General features: G+C 40.6%; 1 protein-coding gene across 2 annotated transcripts in view; it reads right to left on the bottom strand.

Moving 5' to 3' along the window:
• The window catches only part of spock1 (SPARC (osteonectin), cwcv and kazal like domains proteoglycan 1), a 74,456-nt gene that overhangs the window by 14,499 nt on the left and 39,213 nt on the right, over positions 1 to 20,744 (bottom strand). For both annotated transcript variants that reach the window (XM_017039584.2, XM_008326963.3), the window contains exons 5-8: positions 16,633 to 16,713; positions 5,455 to 5,569; positions 3,461 to 3,593; positions 1,497 to 1,617 (exon numbers count right to left, since the gene is read on the bottom strand). In XM_017039584.2, coding sequence (XP_016895073.1) covers positions 1,497 to 1,617; positions 3,461 to 3,593; positions 5,455 to 5,569; positions 16,633 to 16,713 — 450 coding nt within the window. The remainder of the gene's footprint in view (positions 1 to 1,496; positions 1,618 to 3,460; positions 3,594 to 5,454; positions 5,570 to 16,632; positions 16,714 to 20,744) is intronic.

Below are 20,744 nucleotides of genomic sequence, written 5' to 3'. Positions count from 1 at the left end.
CGAAACACTAATATACTAGCAGGAATTGAAGAAAGAAACACACAAAGATCTTCTTCAGCAGCACTGAGTCTGAACCAAAGGATAGTAAATAAATAAATGGTATTGTGGGTAAATAAGTTCAGTTTTCACATTATTGCTGTTAACAGTATATTCTATATTTTATTATATTCATAAACAAACACTGCCGCACATACACGTTAGACAGATAGGTGTAGCTGTTATTTCCCTCCATCTACTGCCAATGCCATCTGTTTAGCAAATATTTGTCTGTTTAAAAAAAAAAGAGAAACTTTGAGGCAAAGGCAATCAGAAATTGAAACGGCAAAAATAGTAAATATAATTCAGCCCAGAATTTCAAAGCACAGAAACAGATGGTGAATGTAAGTGTAATATAATGCGTTGTGACTCTGTCCAAAATGTGCTCATTCTCATTCACAGTACTCACTCCTACGCATAATTACACTTTCTGTTGAGAGAAGACGGAGGGAAATCAATTAGACAGCTGTCAAGTTTGTAAATACTTCTCTATTACCACATCATTCTCTGCCCCTGCCGTCATTCAGTGGAGAGCTAATGAAGGAGACTTTGAGATTAAGACAGAGCCATCATTAATTTGCAGACACACACAAACTCATTGTGTACTAAATGTGGGCGATGAACCATAGGTGCCTCGGAAATATTTCCCGAACAAAAAAAAGGTGATTAGGAAAGAGCTCTGAGGGCAGCGGCTCACGCGCTCCTGTCTGCGTTTGTGCAACAAGAATGTTTAGGCATTTGTAAATATTTAACACTCCAAAGGGACAGATGGATAGCAACACAAAGTGAAACCATCTCACTGCTCCTACATATGCAGATGAAAATAAGCCCTCAACGATAACAAGCCATGCTTTTTCTGAGCTGCTTTACTTTAAGATTCCATTTCTCCTCCAGCATCTTTCCATCTATCTGCTGGAATCCCATTTTCATGACAAACAATGAGACACACAGTCACTCCATCACTGCTCTCTGCAGCTGTCAGAGAATACCTGAGCAGCGTGAGGAGGGCGGAGGCAAAAGAATGACACGGACGAGAGGAGTGAAGAGAGGTGAGGACACCATGAAGAACTGTAGTTTTTTTTTTTTTCAGGCGTTCCAATGGGCTAACTTTCTGGGATTATATAACACAGTCTTCAATAGGCTCTCAATTTGGTGGAGCCTGAGCTGTTGGACAGTGAGTCAGCCTATCACAGGACCACATATAGATGTATGCACACTTATAGCCATGGTCATTCAAGAATTTACAACTACCTAATAGCATGGACTACATCAACACAACTTAGTGACAACAAATAACTTCTAATTTTTCCCATCAGGCAAATGCCAATGCAACCTAAGACAAACGCCTTCCAACTGGACTCATGGCAGAATATAAAAAGTCAAACAGCTGAAGCACCAAAAATGAACTCAATAATGACGTTTATTTACTTCGGCAGAGAACGTTACAGTGTCACACTCACCAGGCCTGTCAGTCTTCTGCGCTGCGCTGCTGAAATCCTGATCAACCAAACAGGGACAGAGTCCGTCACATTTGACTGTGATCGTCTTCCCAGAGAGGCAGCTCTGAAATTCCAGTTTACACTGTAAAAAAAAAGAATGAAAAAGAAAACATTTTATCTCAAAATTTAAGAGATGCAGCTACAATTAGATCAGCAGTGTCTTGTGAGGCCACTTTTACCTGTACATGAGCTAAATACGACACAAAGGATGCATGCAGATGTTTCTATTAGCGCCGCCACATAGACACAAAATGTGAGGACTTGAAAAAGTTATTTAACATTTGAACTGGCATTCCAGGTAAGCGACGGGTATGAATTTGAATTGGATCCAGTTGCGAAGAAAAAGAAAAATCCAATTATAACGTCTTTGAGGGAGAAGGAATATAAAGGTGTGAGGAGTTCTGTTAATTCTGTTTGCAACATGATGGTGACAGGAGGCACATACAGTGTTCAGACTCAGCTTTTATCCTATGCCACACATTTGCGCCGCCACATAGACACAAAATGTGAGGACTTTAAAAATGTATTTAACATTTGAACTGGCATTCCCCTCAGTAATGGGGTTTGTAATTTTGCCCTAATAAAATTTGTTGACAAAGGAACAGATCCATGTGCTGTTCTCAGTGTATTGGATTAGTGGCCCGGGAAGGGAGACAGGGCAGGGGAGGGCGGGCTGACCGGAGATGGGAGAGGGAGAGAAAAAAGCCAAGGAAATGGATGAGTTCTTCCAGTCACTGTCAGAACACCAAGAGGCTCCATGAATCTTTATGTTGTCTCTCTGCAGGGGTTAATGTGGTTTTGATGAAATAGTGCCTTAACACCTGACTTGGTAAAAGAAGAGGGGAGTAAAGGGGACGAAAAGGATGGCAGAGGAGAGGAGATGAAAGAAGAGAGAAGAGGAGAGGAGAGGAGAGGATGATTTAAGAGGAGGGGAGTAATGGAGTTAACTCAGTGGGCTGAAGTCTCTCAGGAGATAAGAGCACTGTCCTCTTAATGGGATATTGAGTGTGTGTATGAGAGCGCATGCAGCTGCGTTCAGGGAGACATGTAATGTAATCATAAAACATGAATAATCTGGAGACCAGCGGCTCACTGGTGAGCAGAGTTTAGGTTGGGCCACAGGGACCTTTCACAGCAGCAGCAAACGGAGCCCCCTCCGACCGAAGGACCACAGGGAGCAGGAGAACAACTCTCAGGCAAGTCTCCCTCATTTGTACTGGAAAAAACTACTCATCAGCACAGGCTTAGTCTGAAGACTGAAGGTCCAGATAGAAAAGCCGTCTTTAGTTTAGGTCTTCAGTGTCATAATACTGACCTAAGACTAGAATGATATGATATGATATGATATGATATGATATGATATGATATGATAATACTTACCTTTGTGGCGTATGGTTTGATGATAAAAGCCCACTTTTAAGGGCTATAATGGGCTAAAATTGGCCTTTTGAAACATGTGGACAAACAGAGAGGCTCCGACTGAATGAACTCCTTCAGAGTTTACTTGTATTGATTTCTTTTTTCTTTAAACACAGTCATAATAGCCCTGAGTGCCCTATGTGCAGCAATTAGCCCCGTACCACAGAGGCAGCGACGACACTCAGCAGGTGTCCAACAATTGTCCACTTGTTTGCCACAGTTTGAGTCACTGGAGTCATTAAAAACACGTCTCTAGTTGTACATTAGTCCCATGTAATGGATTCTGCTTCAGCCCAAACAAACAAAAGGACAAACTAGAAATATGTTTGTTAGGCAAGTTTCATCCAATCATCTCCCACAGTCTAATCCAGGAGTCCTTAACCCCCAAAATCTAACGGTGAGATGTATTTTAGCCTCAAACGTGATTGATTTATGTTTAATTATTAATATGATAATGGCTAAAGTTGAGTAAATATTCAACTTTTCCTCAAATTATAAGACCTTACCTTGGAGGAGTAGGTGTGTCCGTCCGATCCACACAGAGGTGTCGACTGCACGGCAGAGCAGTGCCTACATATCCAATGAGCACCAGCTTCAGCTCTGTGCTTGTGTCCTACGCTCCCCTTCCTGGGTTTAACACTGAGGGAGACAATAAACACATTCTTTTTAAAAACTGCATTATCCACACTCCTGGAAACAATCGCTGTGATGAATCTCTAAAGAATCACTTTCACTCCTCGAGAGAAAGTTTTCTAAAGTGCTTGTAATTTTCAGGGTCAGCTTGAACTGGGAAAAACCCTAACACGACCGTGAAGACTTTTTCAGTTACTGGTGTCGGAACATTTCATGCAAATGTCAATGCATTTTTTTTTTTAAAGCGAGCACCACGCTGCCTGGTGATGCCTTCAGCAGAGAAGGAAGTGGAGTCTCGCAGAGTCCATGTGACCATCAGCTTTTCAACCAGTAGCAATAGCATAAAAAACAAACAAATAAATAGTATCTGGTTGACTATAATCCAATATTTTTTCACAGCCAACTGCTTGACTTGCCTAGACAGATTTTAGGCATGGATTCATAATATTCATCAATGCAACCCCTTCCATTCACACTGAGACCTTATCATATCCCCGAGATCCATTTACATTTTACAACATCTACAGCTGCCACATTACAGGCAGCATATCATCTGCTTTCTTGGTTTTTTTCATAAGTGTTAAGCTCATCAACCGAGCCGCGGCGATCGCCACAGCAGATTAGATGTGCACGCAGCACTGATAAACAAAACATTGACAAACGCGGCGCAGGCAGATAAGGCAAGACACGGGTGAGATGGAATTTGTTAGCCGATAAACAACGTCTGAGATGCTTCCCCTCATCTTCCTCGCAATCTAATCTTGGTATTGTCATTCCCATAGCGCATGAATTCAGTGAAGTACGAGAGTGTGTTTAAGTTGTCTGTGTGACTGGAAAGAAGGGATGTGCTTGGCTAGGGGAATGTGTGCGCATGCCACATGAGTAACTGTCTAAGAGAGTGCTACGGAGAGCAGGATCAAGAAGAAAAGATGATCACTAGACAAATTAAACTCAAACAGAGACTTGTGCTGCAACACTGCAGCCCCCCCGCTGTGATTCTGTGCTGCTCTAATCTGGTAAAGCTCATATTTGACTTTGCTGAGGTCCCCTCACAGCAGGTAGGGTATTTTCAATTTAGCGCTGCAAGCCCCGATAATGCTTTCTGAATTACAGCTTACTGCTAATGTGGACATCCAAGCCTGCAGCCAAACATTATTATCAACCAATCAGAGAAGCCAGGTCTGTACGAGGAGAAAGAGAAGTAGATGAAGACACTCGCCTTTGTACTTTGCAAATGCTGCAGTTATACAAATGAGTGAACACAAAGTGTTTTTAGTGGAAATTATTTTGTTAGATGCATACTGTAGCATGTAATGAGTAATGATCCTGAATCATGTCCCAAATTAACAATATCTTCCACCAACACAATGTTCATTTATTCTAATTACACATTAAGCCTTTGATTATCTTGGGGGTGACAAAGTTTGCATTTGTCCCCTGAGAAGTTGCTAGATCTGTGGTATGAGAGTTGATGCAGTTTGTTTTGATGTAGCTCAAACAATCACACGAGTCAGTGACGGAAATTCACTTCAGGTACATCATGGATCTTTTGATAATTTACAGCAAACAGGACTTTGTTACTGCAGTGCATTGGATTTAAATAATGTCAGGAACTAAGGGATTGAAAGAAAATCAATTAAACTCCATAACAGAGGGAAAGGACCTTTTGATGACTGTTGGGGAATTGGATTTCCTTTGAATTTGACAATGGAACGGTTCAAGAGTGGAGTGGAAAGATTGCTGTCATGTGCGCCTGAAAACCAGACAGACTTTTTTTAAATTTATTAAAAAATATGAATGCAAACAAGTGTTATATATCACTAATGTTAGGTTCACACCAGCCTTAAGTTCAGAAAGTATTTCTTACCTGTGAGCTGGCTGCTTGTGATTGGTGCAGATGGCTGTCTGGTAGTCATGGCTGACACACACCTTGTGAGGAGGACAGCGTACCTTCAGACACGGGTCCTTGGTGGTGTCGGGGCCTGCAGGAAGTCAGTGAAAACAAACTTGATGTTTGGCACCAGAGAAACCTAAAACATAACAGAATCACTCCAATAAAGAATCAGAACTCCTCTGACTGGAAGACGGTGGAGCAAAACATCTTGTATTCAGCTGCTAGATTTACCCATCAGACCCAGTGAGGCAGGCAGAAAAATAATGAGCTGGAAACAACACGGGGAAGATTCACACAAGGTATAAAGCCAGTGTTGAAAGCTGTAAATGAGGCTTGTGTGCTGAGAGAGACGACCTCATCTTCCTCCAAATCAATCTCCAAAGTGACATTTTCCCCGTGGCAGCCAGGCACAGCTGGCAGGTGTCCAGGGTGATAGAGGATCAAAGTAGCTCATTGCCTAAAGCACCGCACCATTTTAGAGCAAGCTAACAACTCAAAGTCACATTTATTTAGAAGAGATAAGAAAAGACAAAAAAAAAAAAAGAGTAGAGCCAGAGACAGTGTAGTGTACAGTAGAATTACAGGGAGACGTGTTTAAATACATGATACGATTTTAAAAACAATGAGTTTAATATTGCAAAATAAAATATATAATAATATATTGCCGTTTAATCCTGGGAAACTGCAAGTTAAAGTACTGCAGTAGTAAAAAAAAAATCTGTTAATCCTCTAAACAATTTAAACATTTATGTTGGCCAGATGCAGCCTGTGGGCAAAACATTGCAATCTGACCCAGCTATTGACTCCACTGGCCTTCACAACATTGACAATGAAGTCTGTAATGAAACACCTGACGGTCTTAACACCAGTCCCATCTGGGCCACCAATCACACAATAAAAGCTGTACTTTAACGGGTGTGCGTTTGGAGTAAAAAACACAGAAACCTGCCTGTTGTTGATTTGTCCGACTGTTAATGAGTGACGTGTGTAATACTCTATGTAAACAGTACTCAACCTGACCACATTTGGTCTGGAGATCTGTTATCTTCAGCTTTGTATCATAATTAACCGACACCACATTAGCTACAGTGCAGCAGCTAATGTGATGTTCTACGAGAAGGACTGCAGCCAAACGCTGCTGCAGTTTCTTCTAATATTTGTTGAAAATTGTCAGCAAGAGGAATTATACACCAGAGTCTTCTGTTTCAACCTGCCAGTGCCAATGAACACAGCTGTCAGTGAACGCAGCAGAAAATCCAGAGCTTCAAAAAAAAAACCGTCCATTCGTAGTGAGGCTGAAGTGCCGACATATTGTTGTGGTACAAAATTGTCCACGGTTCTTAAGAATCGCAAATTAATTGACAACACACCCACCACTATGACCAAAATTATGAAGAGTAAATTAGAAAGATGTAAAACAGATGTTATCACTTTAAAAGCTGTCCATTCGTAACACGTTAAAATGCGTCTCCAATGACTCTGACAAGTTTGATGATGATGTTTACTTCATGTATAACGAAGTGGAGTTGCTGATAAAGCTCCATCAAATGTTTCATTTTTACATTAAAAAAATACATTTAAAATGGAACTCCATTTCGGGCCTTAAACTAGACAAAAAAAAAGCAGGATTTGAACTGGTGCCAAAAACATCTCCCAGAATTTAAGAGAGAAGGAGTTTACGGGCTAATTTTTTTATTTTATTATTTTATTTTGTTCAATTTGAACATTTTGACTAGAGCAGTGTTTCCCAAACTTTTTTTTCTGGGGACCCATATTTTAAAAGTCACAAACCTTCGAGACCCAAGTCAATAGACATTGTGTGACCAAAAAAAAAAAACCCATCTGAGGGTCACGACCCACTATAGAGGACATATCCACTGCAACATCTCTGAATTGAGACATTGTACATCATTCTACTTTACAAAAAAAAAAAAAAATTGACTAAATGCAAAATATCTCAATAAGGAATAATTTAACCAAAGGTCTGCTGTTTGTTTAGTCTTTTTGTTGCAGAGAAACTACTGTAGTAGTTGCTCTCTGGAGATATTTCGTATAAATAGGAAATTCAATCTTCTATATTTCCTCTCATTCATCTGATGGTCTCCTGGGCTTGACCCTGGTCTTTGGTTCACTTCAGTACAAAACCCCCATGGGTTTTAAGTCAGAGCTTTGTGAAGGTCTGTAAACCGACTGTTAATGGCCATTTTGAGAAACTGTTCACCAGTTTTCCAAGTTTTATTTTTTTTTTCGTTTAAAAAACTGACTTCAGTTGGGCTCAAACTCTCGCTGAATAATTGAGTGTATTTTGATCTTCTAATTGTTCTTTCAAAAGACAAACAAAAATGGTTTAATTCCAAAAGTTTTCAAGTCACATGAGACTGACTTTACAGTGTGTGAGATCAAAGTGCATCGTCATTAGCATGAGGTTACTAACATCATCAGACGTGAGTGACCCTGTCTCCATTAGAGGCCTTAATGGGCTGTGTTTGAGCCCCAGCTGGTGTCTAGTGTAAACATCATCTACTTTATGAACTGATTACGCTGCTGTTTACACACTGATTTATCTGCTTTTAAATCAGCCGGCGACTCGGAGGCTGCTGGTACTAATTCTTCCCTCTTCTCAAGGCAACGTAATCTCTATGACCATCTATAAGAATGAATGTAAAGCTACACATATCAGCTGTAAACAAAATCTATCACGGGATGTTTGCAGAGTTTTTTTTATGTGTGAGGTGTAAAAGGAAACGCGCTCAATAAAGAGTGTGAACCTCTGATAGTCTCAAGAGCGATGATTCATAGCGAGAGCTGCAAAAAACACATTCACTAACCTGCATGTCCTCCTATAAACTCCAAAGAGATTGCTGTCTACACTGAAGTGATTCCCAGCCTGTTTATTTGGGCCTGCCCTTGTCTCCATTAAGCAGCCATGGAGGAGAAACCCAACCCTTTTCCACCTCACTTCAAAATGACTTTATCACCGTGAGGAAATGAGAGATAAAAAGCAAAGTGAGGGCGAGCAAGGACGGAAGGAGAAGTTGTGTGATTAGCAGACGATTGGAGCACAATTTAGGATCAGCTTGTGACCTCTGCTTGGACAAATTGGAAATAAACACACTGGTATCAATATGTGAGCTGCTTTATCCACCCCCACACACACACACAACCATGCAGGATCACTCCATGTAGGAAATTACCAGGATGAAACGTGTGCATCGACAATAAAACGGTTAATTTGGAGAGACAATGGTGCCGTGAGTGTGGACTGTTTTCGTATGATGTGATTTGAATATTTATGGCGTATGAGGAAACAAGAGTGGAGTAAATGAAAAGGAAGCTCGGAGTACAACTGTGGAATGAAGGATAGGAAAGGAAAATAAAGGAATAGGAATTATACATAGATAGTTTAGGCAGAGATGAGGACAGATGGTGGAGACAGAGAAGACAAAAGGAGGAGAGAAAACGATCGAATGGAGAGACAGGAATGTTGGGTAAAAGAGAGTTTCAGCCGTCTATTTAAAGCTCGAGTGAGCAGCATTGGCAGTTAAACCAGCCAATCAATTGTAATGCAGGAGCACTGCAGTGTACTCTTGTCACCTCTCTATCACCACTCTCACTGTGTCTCCTCAGTATTTTTCCAAATTATGTTTTTATTTATTTATTTATTAGGATCCTTCAGCCCATGTGAAGAAGTTAATGCGCTCTGGCATTTTCACATCCAATTTCTCACACAAGTTGCAGTTCTATAACGTTATAGTTTTATGTTAATGACACCAGGTCTCCTGCTGCTGATAAAAAAAAAAAGAAAAATTGAAATTTGGACTTATTTGAGGAGTGTGTGTGTGTGTGTTTAGCTTCATTTATGGAGACCTATTTTTAATAATTCAATTGTAGTGGGGACAGAGAATTGAAATGTGGTTCAAGGCTATTTTAAGGTTTAAACTTTATTGTGGAGTTAGGATTCGATCATACTAGAGCAGTGGTTCTTAATTATTTTCTGCCATGGCCACCCGTGACAGAAATGTTTTCATGACCCCCTGTACCCCTCCAAACCACACCCCACGAATTGAAATACTGTTGAGAACATGATAACATGTACAATCTGTACAAACCGATGTATAAGTTGCTGCCACCTAGTGACTGGAGGCTTGTTATCATTCATGCATCACAGCAGTGGTGCACTTACGTACATATGCGTGCCATTTTCCATTGGAAGTTGTTGTTTGCCTCGTCCTTTGTTCTACAATTGAAATGTTCCCCCAGTGTTACTGTTTTACACCGAATCAACATCATCTTTGGCCATTTGTAAGGTTGTGTGACGTCCCCTGGGTTCCTGGTTAGTGGACTGTGGGCTGGGACAGATGGAGGATTTGGTAGAGATATGGCTGACGTAAATGAGGCCATGAGAAAATGACGGACAGCTTGCAAATGAAAACAATAAATGGTCTCATTTTGGAAAAAATCAGTGTGACTGAATACAAATATGCCATGTTGTTAAATTACTTTTCCAAAAAATGTGTTTTTCAGCAACTCAGGAGACGATTCATTCAAAGCATGTCAGGGAAAAGAGAAATTGAGAGTTTTTTTTTTTTGCTCGAATCAAAGAGAAATTGAGAGTTTTTTTTTTTTAATAATTTTTTGTGTGGGTAATTATTCTGCTGAAAGAATATATTCCTGTCGTACTTTCTTTTGCAGCAAAATTTAAATTAACAGTGACACACAATTTATTGGAAACTACGCAGTCTAACAATAAGAAATATGTTAATTAATATTATGATGTGATTTTTTTTAAAGAAGTCTTACATCTATATTAATATTACCAGTAATAGAGATGCTGAAGAAAATGCATAAACAAGGCCCAAAAGAAGTGTTAGTCCACATCATAAAAATTATATAGTTGTATGTTCTCAGTCATTGTATAACAGTTGTATCTTCGACATGTTTTTTTGACCGCCAACTTGACTGAAGTACTGTACAGGAAACAGGCCTAACAATATCAACTTCAGTGTTAGTGCATCTAATCGCTTTAATATGATTGGCTGTCAGCAGTCAGCTGTTAGCCAGACAGCTGGTGTGGATACAGGGAACTCAGTTTTCCAATGAGAATAGAATTCATTTGTCTTAAACTGATCCTGCCCGTGTTTCTCAGACTATTTTAGTAAAGTGCCGGAGATAGCACAAAGTGCTGTGATTCTATAATGGCTGCCTTGTGGGACCTGGATGCACCTGCAGCCAAGCTGTTAAGTTGATCTTTACAATCTAACTTGAAGAAAACGCAGACGTAATACCTTGGGGTAAACATTTCAAAGCCATGTTGTTACTCTAAAAGTCACTAACATCCCGAGTACCATCTGGTAGAATCTGCTGTTACATATGGAACGAATGAGCGTCCTTCACCGGATCCTTATCCTTAGTCTCTGTTGCGTCTTAGAATAAAAACAGAAAGTTTTTCCTGACTGAGCACAAAGATCAAAGTCATTTTCATTTCCCGCTCATATGAAAATGTTGTCATTGGTGCATTCGTTGTTCCTTATGAACCTTAAAAGGCTTGTGTGAATGCTATTCCCATTTTTCTCATTTTCATTTCTTTGACAAAATATGTCTTTAAACCTTTCCCTCCATACATATGTATCTTTTCAAGTTGGGGTGCTCTGTGTTGATGCTCATGGCCCTGCCGCAGCAGTGCTGTTTCCTTCCCCGAGTCTGAAAACGGTTCAGTATTTCTGCAGTAAACCTTAACTTTACATTCCTACATTATCACAGCCACAGTGGTCTCTTGTGCACAACTGTGTGTCTATATCCTCAACTGTGGGTGAATTAGAACAGTTCATGTATTGACTCTCATCAACTCCCTGCCGTTCAGCTTCTCTTCCAGTCCGTGGCTCAGAGCCTTCAGGGAGCCACCAGTCAGACACAAATAGCTGAAGGCAAGGAAAATAAGAAACTCATTCTTCTTCGGTGTATTGCGTCTCTGTTGTTCTCTACGATGTGTGTAAAAACATATGAAGTTGTGATATTTGTTTACTCTACAGGTTCAATCTAAAGTTTTACCCCTAATAGAGAGTGTGTAGCTCCTTCCTCCCCTGCAGGGGGTGCTTCAATCACAGTTTGAATCCCTTGGTGCAAGAGTGAATTGTAATTTTCCAGCAGAGAAATGAATGCCTTTAGCTTCCAGACCAGCGCAAGCCCCCTCCAGATACAAAAACCAAACCCCAGGAAAGATATACGTGAAGCAACAGAACCCCGTAAACAGTGTAATATATAAACCAAAAAAGATTAATGCCTTCCAACTTCTTTTTAACACCTGATAGTTTAACTTACCCGTGAGGCACTTGTGAGCAGTTCCTTTGTACTTGGTGAAATAATTGCCCTGCACTGCCTCAAAATGCACTTTTAAACTAACAAATCAAACTAAAAGTACGTGCAGCTACACCTTAAGTTCCCAACCACCCATAAACTTATCGCTGTTAGTATTCCATAGTAACTCCTCAAGTCAAATAAATATGTTGTTAATTATCTATCTATCTATCTATCTATCTATCTATCTATGACCTGTAAATGCAGCAGTCATATTTCATCCCACTGTCTAGACTGGATGCCCAATTTTCCCACAGGTAATATGATTCGGAGACTTGAGAGGTTTTTAAAATTTTAATGCAACACTTTTCCAACACAGGAAATGAAATATCACTTTCATAAAGGTAAGATGTAGTGTGTGGCTGTAATCGTTTTGGCTAACTGAGCATAACTGCAGCATGCCAAATAAAACAGGCTGTTATTATTATTATTGCAAATTACTTTACATACATTAAAACCACAACAGGTGTTTTACAGCGTAATCTGTTTTAGATTTATTTCCCCTGTGCGTCCTCTGTAAAAAACGCTTTCTGAGAGATTTTGACTTTATGACACATGATTTATATTCCTCGAATTATTAAAAAGACATTAATGTGGGAGGTCTGCACTGTTATTCATAAAAGCAACAGCAAATATAACTATCTATTATCTGCAGTGTGAAAAAGAAAGAAAATAACTCCTGGATGATTCAACCTCAGACATATCTTCCAGCTTTTTAATTGTGGCAACACTTACAAGTGGGTTTCTGGCAGGAAAGCACATTTCGCTCGAGGCTATAAAATTTTATTACAATTAAAGTTGACAATAAATTGCTTTACTTGTCCGCTTTTTGCACATTTTTTACCCCTAATGTACCGTAGGAGACAAGAACAAGTGGCCAAAGAAGAGACGGGTGAGATAAAACACTGTGTCTGTGTCCTCTAAAGCTGGGCACTGGCCAGAACAGTGCAGTGATTGGATAATAAAGATAGTCATAGTTCAATAGAAGAGGCCACATTAACAACAAGCTCTGTCACAGAGTCGAGGGTGACCTTAGATGAATTGCCGCTGAGCTGGACACGGGTCAGTGGGGTATTTCTGTAATCCGTGTTTGAGTGTGTAATATGTGTGTCTGTGTACTATTGTGTGTACTTGTTCAGCTCTCTGTCGCAGTTCCTTCCGATTTGCTCCCCCCATCTACTGTCTCAAGTAGCAAACAATCATGTCTGCAATTGAATAAACAATAGCCTCAACGACCATCCCCGAAGGACACATTTCTGTTATTAGAAGAATGAGCATCACTTTCAAGCACTGATAAACTAATTAAGAAGGTGTTCGTTGGCTTTTACCTTCGGGCCTGCGGTGGAGAATGAGATGAAGAGAGGGGGAAATACGATAAGGGAGAGATACAATCTCCTTCTCTGTTTGCTTTGTGATTATTCCTCAGGGTCTGACTGTTTGCCCTGCGAGACAAATCGAAGCAAGGTGTGGCAGAGGGCAATTGATGGGGAAGCTGAAGAACAGAGACGGCCTTTGGGAGGATGGTGAGATAGAATGGATTCACCGTCCAGAAAATTAATTATTGAACATGGGTTAATCATATTAAATGTGGACGTGACTGAGGAATTGAGAAGACAAAGGCTGGTTCAGTCTGATTGTCAGAAAGAAAACAACAAAATACTCCCAGGAGATCAGGAGACCTTAGATCACTGCACACAGGTGAAAATATATGATCAAACCCATGATTTGTTTTGCTGTAAGGTGATAGAACTAACCACTCTTCCACCATAGCCTTGTTCGTAAAAAAAAATATGCTTTAAAAAAACAATTAAAAATGTATGTAAAAGCAAATCACCAGGCTAGCTTTCCACACTGAAGTGTTCGTACTGGAAAACATTAATTACGGCTACAAGTGAAATTTTCCACCTGCAACGTTTATAACTATCTACCCGACCTCCTCTGTTTGAAGTCGGAAACATCATCAAAGAATACCAGGAAACGTAAAAACACAGTATAATGTGTGTGAAATTGGTTTGGTTGGAGGGCAACTGACTCACCAAGAGAAATACAAACATATCCTCGAATCCAACGCCGGAGCGTGATGTGTGAGAGAACCGCAGCAAAGAAGAAGTAGAATTATTTCAGCTTCTCCCTTCACCAGGGGTCGCCACAGCAGTAGGCTGCACAGTTCCCTGAGACATGCCTACCTCAGACTGGTAACTAAGTGGAACCAAACCAGACATATCTGCCAAACAAGATTAAATCTTAACACCGTTACCCTAGCCTGGAGTCAACCACAACAAATACCCATCGTAATACCCATACCACATCATAACACTTTTTAACTTATAGTAAAAGACGTTAAAAAGAAAATGATCAGTTTAAAGAAATCCTTCTTCCAGTGAATTTTCATAGTAGTTTGTCCTGGTAGAAACGTGTTGATCTCTTACTATAAATCTTATTGTTTATCTCCTGCAAAACACCTGCAACAGTCGCAGCAAAGCAGGTTAGTGGTAGTACCATCATGCACCTACATCTGGACTAGATAATTAGACTAAAAGATTGTCTCTGAAATAAGTTGGGGCATCATCGACAAATAGAGACAGAAAAATAAATGTTCTTTTAAAGATGGGTTGCCCCTGCCCCAAATCAATAGCCTCCCACTGTTTAACCTTAAAGGAAATCCTGGGAAGTAATTCTGGGCACAGTTTGAGCAGATGCTAATAACATTATTGTAAATCCTGTTTCCTTTTCTGCACTATATTTGATATCCGGTGCTATGTTTGACTGTTCCGGTCTTTCTAGTTTTCGATGGGAAAAATTTAGTTATTTTTCATTTCAACAGACTTAATGTTTTTTTTTAGCCGTTCTGATTCATTCCTTCTTCAGTGCTCCTCTTCTAACTGGTGTTTTGTCTCTAAAGGGTTCCTTGTCTGTATTACCTTCTGCTGTCCTTCCTCGCTCAAACGTGTTTCAGCCGTGCTTGATGAGTCTCCTGTGTTTTCACTGTGTTGGTTTGTCTCTTTGGTTTGGACCCCTCCTGAATTACCAGTTCTGTTCTCCACCTGCTCTTGCCCTTGTTCCATGTGCTTTGGGCTTTTGTGCTTCATTTTGGGTTTTTTTCTGCAGTCTGGGTTTTACTTTATGATTTTTAATTAAAAACTTTTTTTTTTTGCCTCGCTACATTTGGGTCTTCCTTTTCTTAAACTTTCTGACAAATTCAGTAAATAGCTGCAGACGTTTCTGAACTCTCAAACACATGTTCTTAGTTTTGGAAAGGCTTTAATCTAGAGCTTCGATCTAGAGCTCTAGCTAAAAACTCAAAGACTAGGATAAATAACCACAAACATTATTAATGCTACGAAATTCTGACAGGTTTGGAACTAACGAAGAATCATGATTAATTAAAATAAATCAACATTTTTGATTATGACAAAACTTACTACAGTATTTGTGATTTCTGTTATGACATTTTAAGCTAGAGGTGCGTCAATGAAACGAAAACTCTTCCTAAATGCACATCAACTGTGTATTACAGCAACGACGAAGTGGATGGATTTTTAAATTCCACCATTGTGGATTCCCATTTGTGAAAAACGAATTATCGCTGTTAATGTGTTAATTTTGACACTCCTTAGCGTAACTAGAAAAAATATTTATAGTCATCATTTTACCATATTTTTTCAATAGAATATTCCAGGATTTTATTACCTCATCAGGTTCTATTTTATGTGACTCATTTACGAATGAGAAACCTTTCTGATTAACATTATTTTTACAGTTTGCAGTCAGTGATGCATAATGTGAGCTGAGCAGCAATTAACAAATGTTAGATCTGTTCACACAAGAACACATTGGCAATTTAATTAACGTACACGGCTACATCCCTAACTACTACATACTATATATCTCCCCTGCTGGACACTGGGAATCCATAGTTAGGATTTTACACACATTACTTTCTCATGGTCTAAGAAGCTTCAAGCACAACAGCAGAACCCACCACATTGCTGTTTTCTGTGTCGGGGGCAATCTTTACTCCACTACGCTACGACTCACTGGCTAAATGGTTTAGCCTGCAACATAATGTTAGTGCTGACACTAAGACTGGAAATAGCTTCATGTGTCTAAAGGTGCTGGCTTTGATCTGCCTGTGTGTGAAACAGCGATGCTCAGCCTGGTTCAAATGTGAGCTACAAGCTGGGTTATCTCTCACTCTCACTCTCACTCTCTCTCTCCCCTCTCTCTGTTTTTTCATCCTGGAAGAGGGCGGAAAGATAATTGTGTTTAATGCTGCTGCACACACGCTGTTTACGGATAATATGAGAAGTCAGGGCAGAACCATTCATCCTCAGTAGAAATGTTGGCAAAAAAGGACTAGTTTTAAAAATCAGACTCGTTCCAAAGGTTTAAGGAGCCTTGCACATCCTTAAACTTGATAAACTTACACCGCAAAGCCCATATAAATGAACACGGCCACAGTGTCTTATTTAACCACTTTGCGTAATATTCTCACAAATGCACTACACTGCAGTTCAGAGTGCACAATGTGTTTGTGTTGCTTATTGAATTGTATCAAAGTCATCCAGTTACGGTCAAATCCCACCAAAGACATTTGAGTATTTTTGTATATTTAGAGTTATTAAAGATTAGACTGATTGTCCTATATTTACAACAACGTAAATTTAAGAAAATATGGCTAGAACTAAGTGATATAAGTAGTCAATAAAAGGCTTAATAATAAATCATAAAAGGATTCAGAATTTGAACACACACCACACAGTCTACCGTAAAAACGTAAATGTCGTATTCACTCACCATCTTGCACCGTCTTCTTGGCCATGGGAGGATGTGCTTTGTTTCCTGGTTGTCCATTCCTTCCAGGTTGAGCCTCTCGTACTGCAAAGAAAACATCAATTTTAAAAAAATGGTAATAGTAAGATCAATATTGAGATTAGATTAGATTGATTTTAATAATCCATCTGGGAAATTAGGCTAATATTCTCGCATGTTCATGAGTCAATGGGCTGAGGAGGTTTGGGGAAACAATTTGTCTAGCTGCACTAAGGACAAGCTGTGCACATACTGTATATACAATGTACATAATCTGTGCTGTTGGGGAAAGAAAGGTGAATGTTGGAGGGTGTAGGGAGGGACAGCAGTAGTTTGGGCTGCGTCAGTGCAGCAGGGAGTAGGAAAAAAAAAAGCATCATGTTTAAATAAATGGCCAAGAAGTTGAAGGGAAAAAAAACAGTAAACTTTATTCACATACAGTTTTATAGAACCCTTTAAAACACTGTTACAAGCTTCTGTGCAGGATGTCAAATAAAAAAGCTACAAAAGGCAGATGTGATAAAACAACAACATAAAAGGTCTGAAATTTTGAACTTTCCAGTTTTTTTGGAACACATCATTTGTTCACTTGTACAATAACTGAATGAAAAAAAAAAACATCAGCTTTTCAACTCTTGCCCTGGCAGTACTGCACATACACATGCAGTATTGCAATACTCTTTTCATGTCTTCGTTTCTGTGTGAATTGAACAGAACCTTAATTTTTCTATCTGACTGAAGCTGTTGTGCTGTAACAGCTGGAAAGCCTCTGGATTACCAACGAGGTTTGTTCAAATCTTTTCCTGTAAACCTGAGGAAATAGCGTGTACAAAGCCTTGAAATCTCCAATCTGTGATTTGATGTCAGCGTGTCTTCCAAGTGACAATAACATTCATTTTCTTATACGAGAGGAATAGTTACTGTAGCAACTTAAACAGAGCCCAGGGCGAGCAAAGCAATGCAGTCATCCATCTAGATACAGAAACAAGCCATCCTTTCTCCTCAACTGGAACTGCAGCACAGCATCACAGATGGAAACGGGCCAACAGTGGCAATGTGGAGAGAAGAGAGGGGGAGAGAGGAGAGAGGAGAGGAGCGCTCACCGCCGAAGTACGAAGACTTTTTCATGTCTGTCTGTGACAGGCTGTGACATTAACTCCTCCAGATGATTAACTCCTCCTGCTCTCATTCATTTCTTTATTCCTCAGCCAGTGAAGCTTCTGATCCTGGACTCAACACTCTTTTTAATGACCAGGAAAAAGTACAGAGACTTTTATTTTCACCAACTTTCACTGCACTCGATGTGCTCTTCAGCCTCTCTCCCAGATCCCTGTTCTGCTCATTATGGGATGCTTTTCTGTATCTTTGACTCATTTTTACTCCAGGCAATCTCTCTCAAGTGCACTCTGTAGACCTGGGCGCCTGCACGTCTTTGTATCTCCCTCTCGCTCTCTCCCCTGGGAGTCGCATTCACACGTTGGCATTTAGCCTGAGGCTGGCTGCTGTGATCACTTACAACAGCCTGTCGGTGTCCCATGTAGTTTATTTATCCTAATTTATGATGATCATTGGAGACTCTATTAGCCACTGAGCCCAAAAGGGCAAAGTGAAAAAGACACATGAACGTGCACACACACACACACCTTGTCGTCCTGCGATGTGATTTACACTCGTGTGTATCTCCCCTTGAAAACAGCCTGTTCAGCAGTACTCGCATGCTGCAGTTCATTGATTCACAACTTCATTTTGCTTTGACTTTCTTGTTGGTTTTGGCTCTGCCCTTGTTAACTGGGAGTGCAGTGCAGTAACAATTCATTTGTCTCACTGTGGCTGCGTTGGCCTTTTTCTAATCACCATCTCTCTCCTTCTTATCTGGTTCCTCTCCACCTCTCCTTCTTCTTCTTCCTCTGTATGCTAACTGTAACTGAAATGTCTGTAGCAGCGGGACAAAGCCTGCAGACGCCACAAACTGGTCTGAATGTGGGCTGGTTTCTAGAAGAACCCTGAGCCAGAACCAAAACCAGGTCTGTCTAAACACACTTATATGTATCAACAGGTTCCAGGTACAGTTGATTAGCACTTGTGTTTGTGTGTGTGGATGGTTCATTTGCTCTACAGCCCTAAAATTACTCTAGCATGTAGAAACCCATTGGTTTGGTTCTATTTATGCATCCAGAACTCAACACTGCGATGGGCCAACTGTGCTGAGTGAGATAAGCGTTTGAGCTGAGGATCATGAGGAGCAAGTCACTTTTCATGATGTGGCCAACAAGCCATTAAAATCAAAGCAATGTTTACAATGTTTAAAGAACGCCCAGAGAGCCCGCTACAGACCCTTAGCACATTAAACTAAAATGAGATATTTGATCCGGCTGCTGCTCGCACTCAATTGGATACACAGACCTGAGGTGCTCGCTTTTGTTTGCCGCTCTATCTGTCTCTTTCCTTATCGGCTTTCTCTCCTTCTAATTCTTTTAGATCCAGCGGCCGCTCATCGGAGATTGCAGCATGAGACTGTGATATGAAAACGTGACAGAGTTATGGAAGATTAAAGATGGAGTGATGAGAAATGGGATCAGGCAGACATCCTTTTCTTCAGAGCAACACAAGCTTAGTGTGTTGGGAGAAAATGACTGATGAAGTACACAACAATGAGGAGCACTCTGCTGGGAAAACACAATGTCAGGTCTAATCAAGCTGATTGGCAATTTGGAAGTTTCCAGATTCGAGGCTTTGTTTGTGGCTCCTAATGCCAAACCAGGGAGCATCACAAATGACTTCTATTTTTTGCGGCCAAAACCGTTCCCATAGCAACCACTTATGCAGCGTGTAATCCAATTAGACAAACACACATGAACAGTGAACACCTGAACGCTGTGAACTTCCATTGTCTCTTCTCTGGTCGTGTCGTGCTGCCAGTTGGACTCTCCTGCGCTCCTACTGTATGTGCTGACACTGATAATGGCACGCTGCCTGCCATCTGCAGATTTACCCCCAAGCCCCACTTTAACCCCCACCTTACAAATCTATGGGCTACCCACACAATCGAGAAGAACCCAGAAACTGGCACAAACGCTGTCTCCAACACTGGCCTTGCTGACGGCACGACTTTCACTTTTCCAAGGACTCTTTTCTGTCCCTCTACTGGGGCTTACAGGCCTTTTCAGGGCAGCTGTCCATTCGTTACGGACAAGGGCCAAAGACTGAATAATACACATACAGAAATGATTAAATAAATAAAAAGTTAGTTCTAGTTTGACTTTGTAACAAGGCTGAGCTGATCGACGAGGGACGTGATGCATTCTGGGTTGGACCAATGGCGAAACAGCAGCAGAACACAGCGGTCGCACAAAAGAAGAGGCTACAGTCTGTGCGACATCCACTGGAATATTCTACTTACTAACATGACTACAGGGCACATGAATTTGAATTGACTTATATATATTATTCATTTGTTAAATAGAAAAACAAACATTTTTTTCCAGGTAATAGTACGGAAGAAGAACGTGTTGGAAAAACAACAATCTGGACGTCGCTGATACTCTGCTGTCTACAAAGCAGCTGCTTGCGTCCGACTGCTGCAGTCAGTCACAGGTGGGCAGAGAGTGTGTGCTTGTGTATTAAACCTGATGTGTGCATCCAGTCAAAAGAAAGAGACTTATGTGGGTGTATATGCTCATATTTCTCTGCCTGGTTATGACAAAAATCGGGATGAGACCAGCCGCTAACTGATGTTGTAGCGAGAGCTCGACGCACGTTCACATGCAGAAACAAATTAACTCTATATATAAATCCTTGGACCTGGTACTGAGCTTAGCCACCAGTTCGCAATCTGGGTCCATACTAATGTTTAACATAAACCTATAAAGTGAGTCCAGTCTGTAATATTCACCTGCAGGGGGAGTATGGCTGTTTTGGAATCAGGCCAACCCCCTCCACCCCATGGCCTCCCTCGCCCCGTCTCCCACCCAGCGCTCACAATCACACCCACATACTAAGCTATGAAATCCAGCTTTATGTAGAACATATAGAAGGTGAGTCGTTCATGTATAGAACACTGGCAGGTCAGTGAACTGTCACCACGGAAACAAGCTCCA

This window comes from Cynoglossus semilaevis, chromosome 15 (assembly GCF_000523025.1).
Source record: "Cynoglossus semilaevis isolate Cse_v1.0 chromosome 15, Cse_v1.0, whole genome shotgun sequence".
Classification (NCBI taxonomy): Eukaryota; Metazoa; Chordata; class Actinopteri; order Pleuronectiformes; family Cynoglossidae; genus Cynoglossus; species Cynoglossus semilaevis.
The sequence above is the reverse complement of the archived record's forward strand: the minus strand, read 5'-3'. Positions and strand labels throughout refer to the sequence as shown.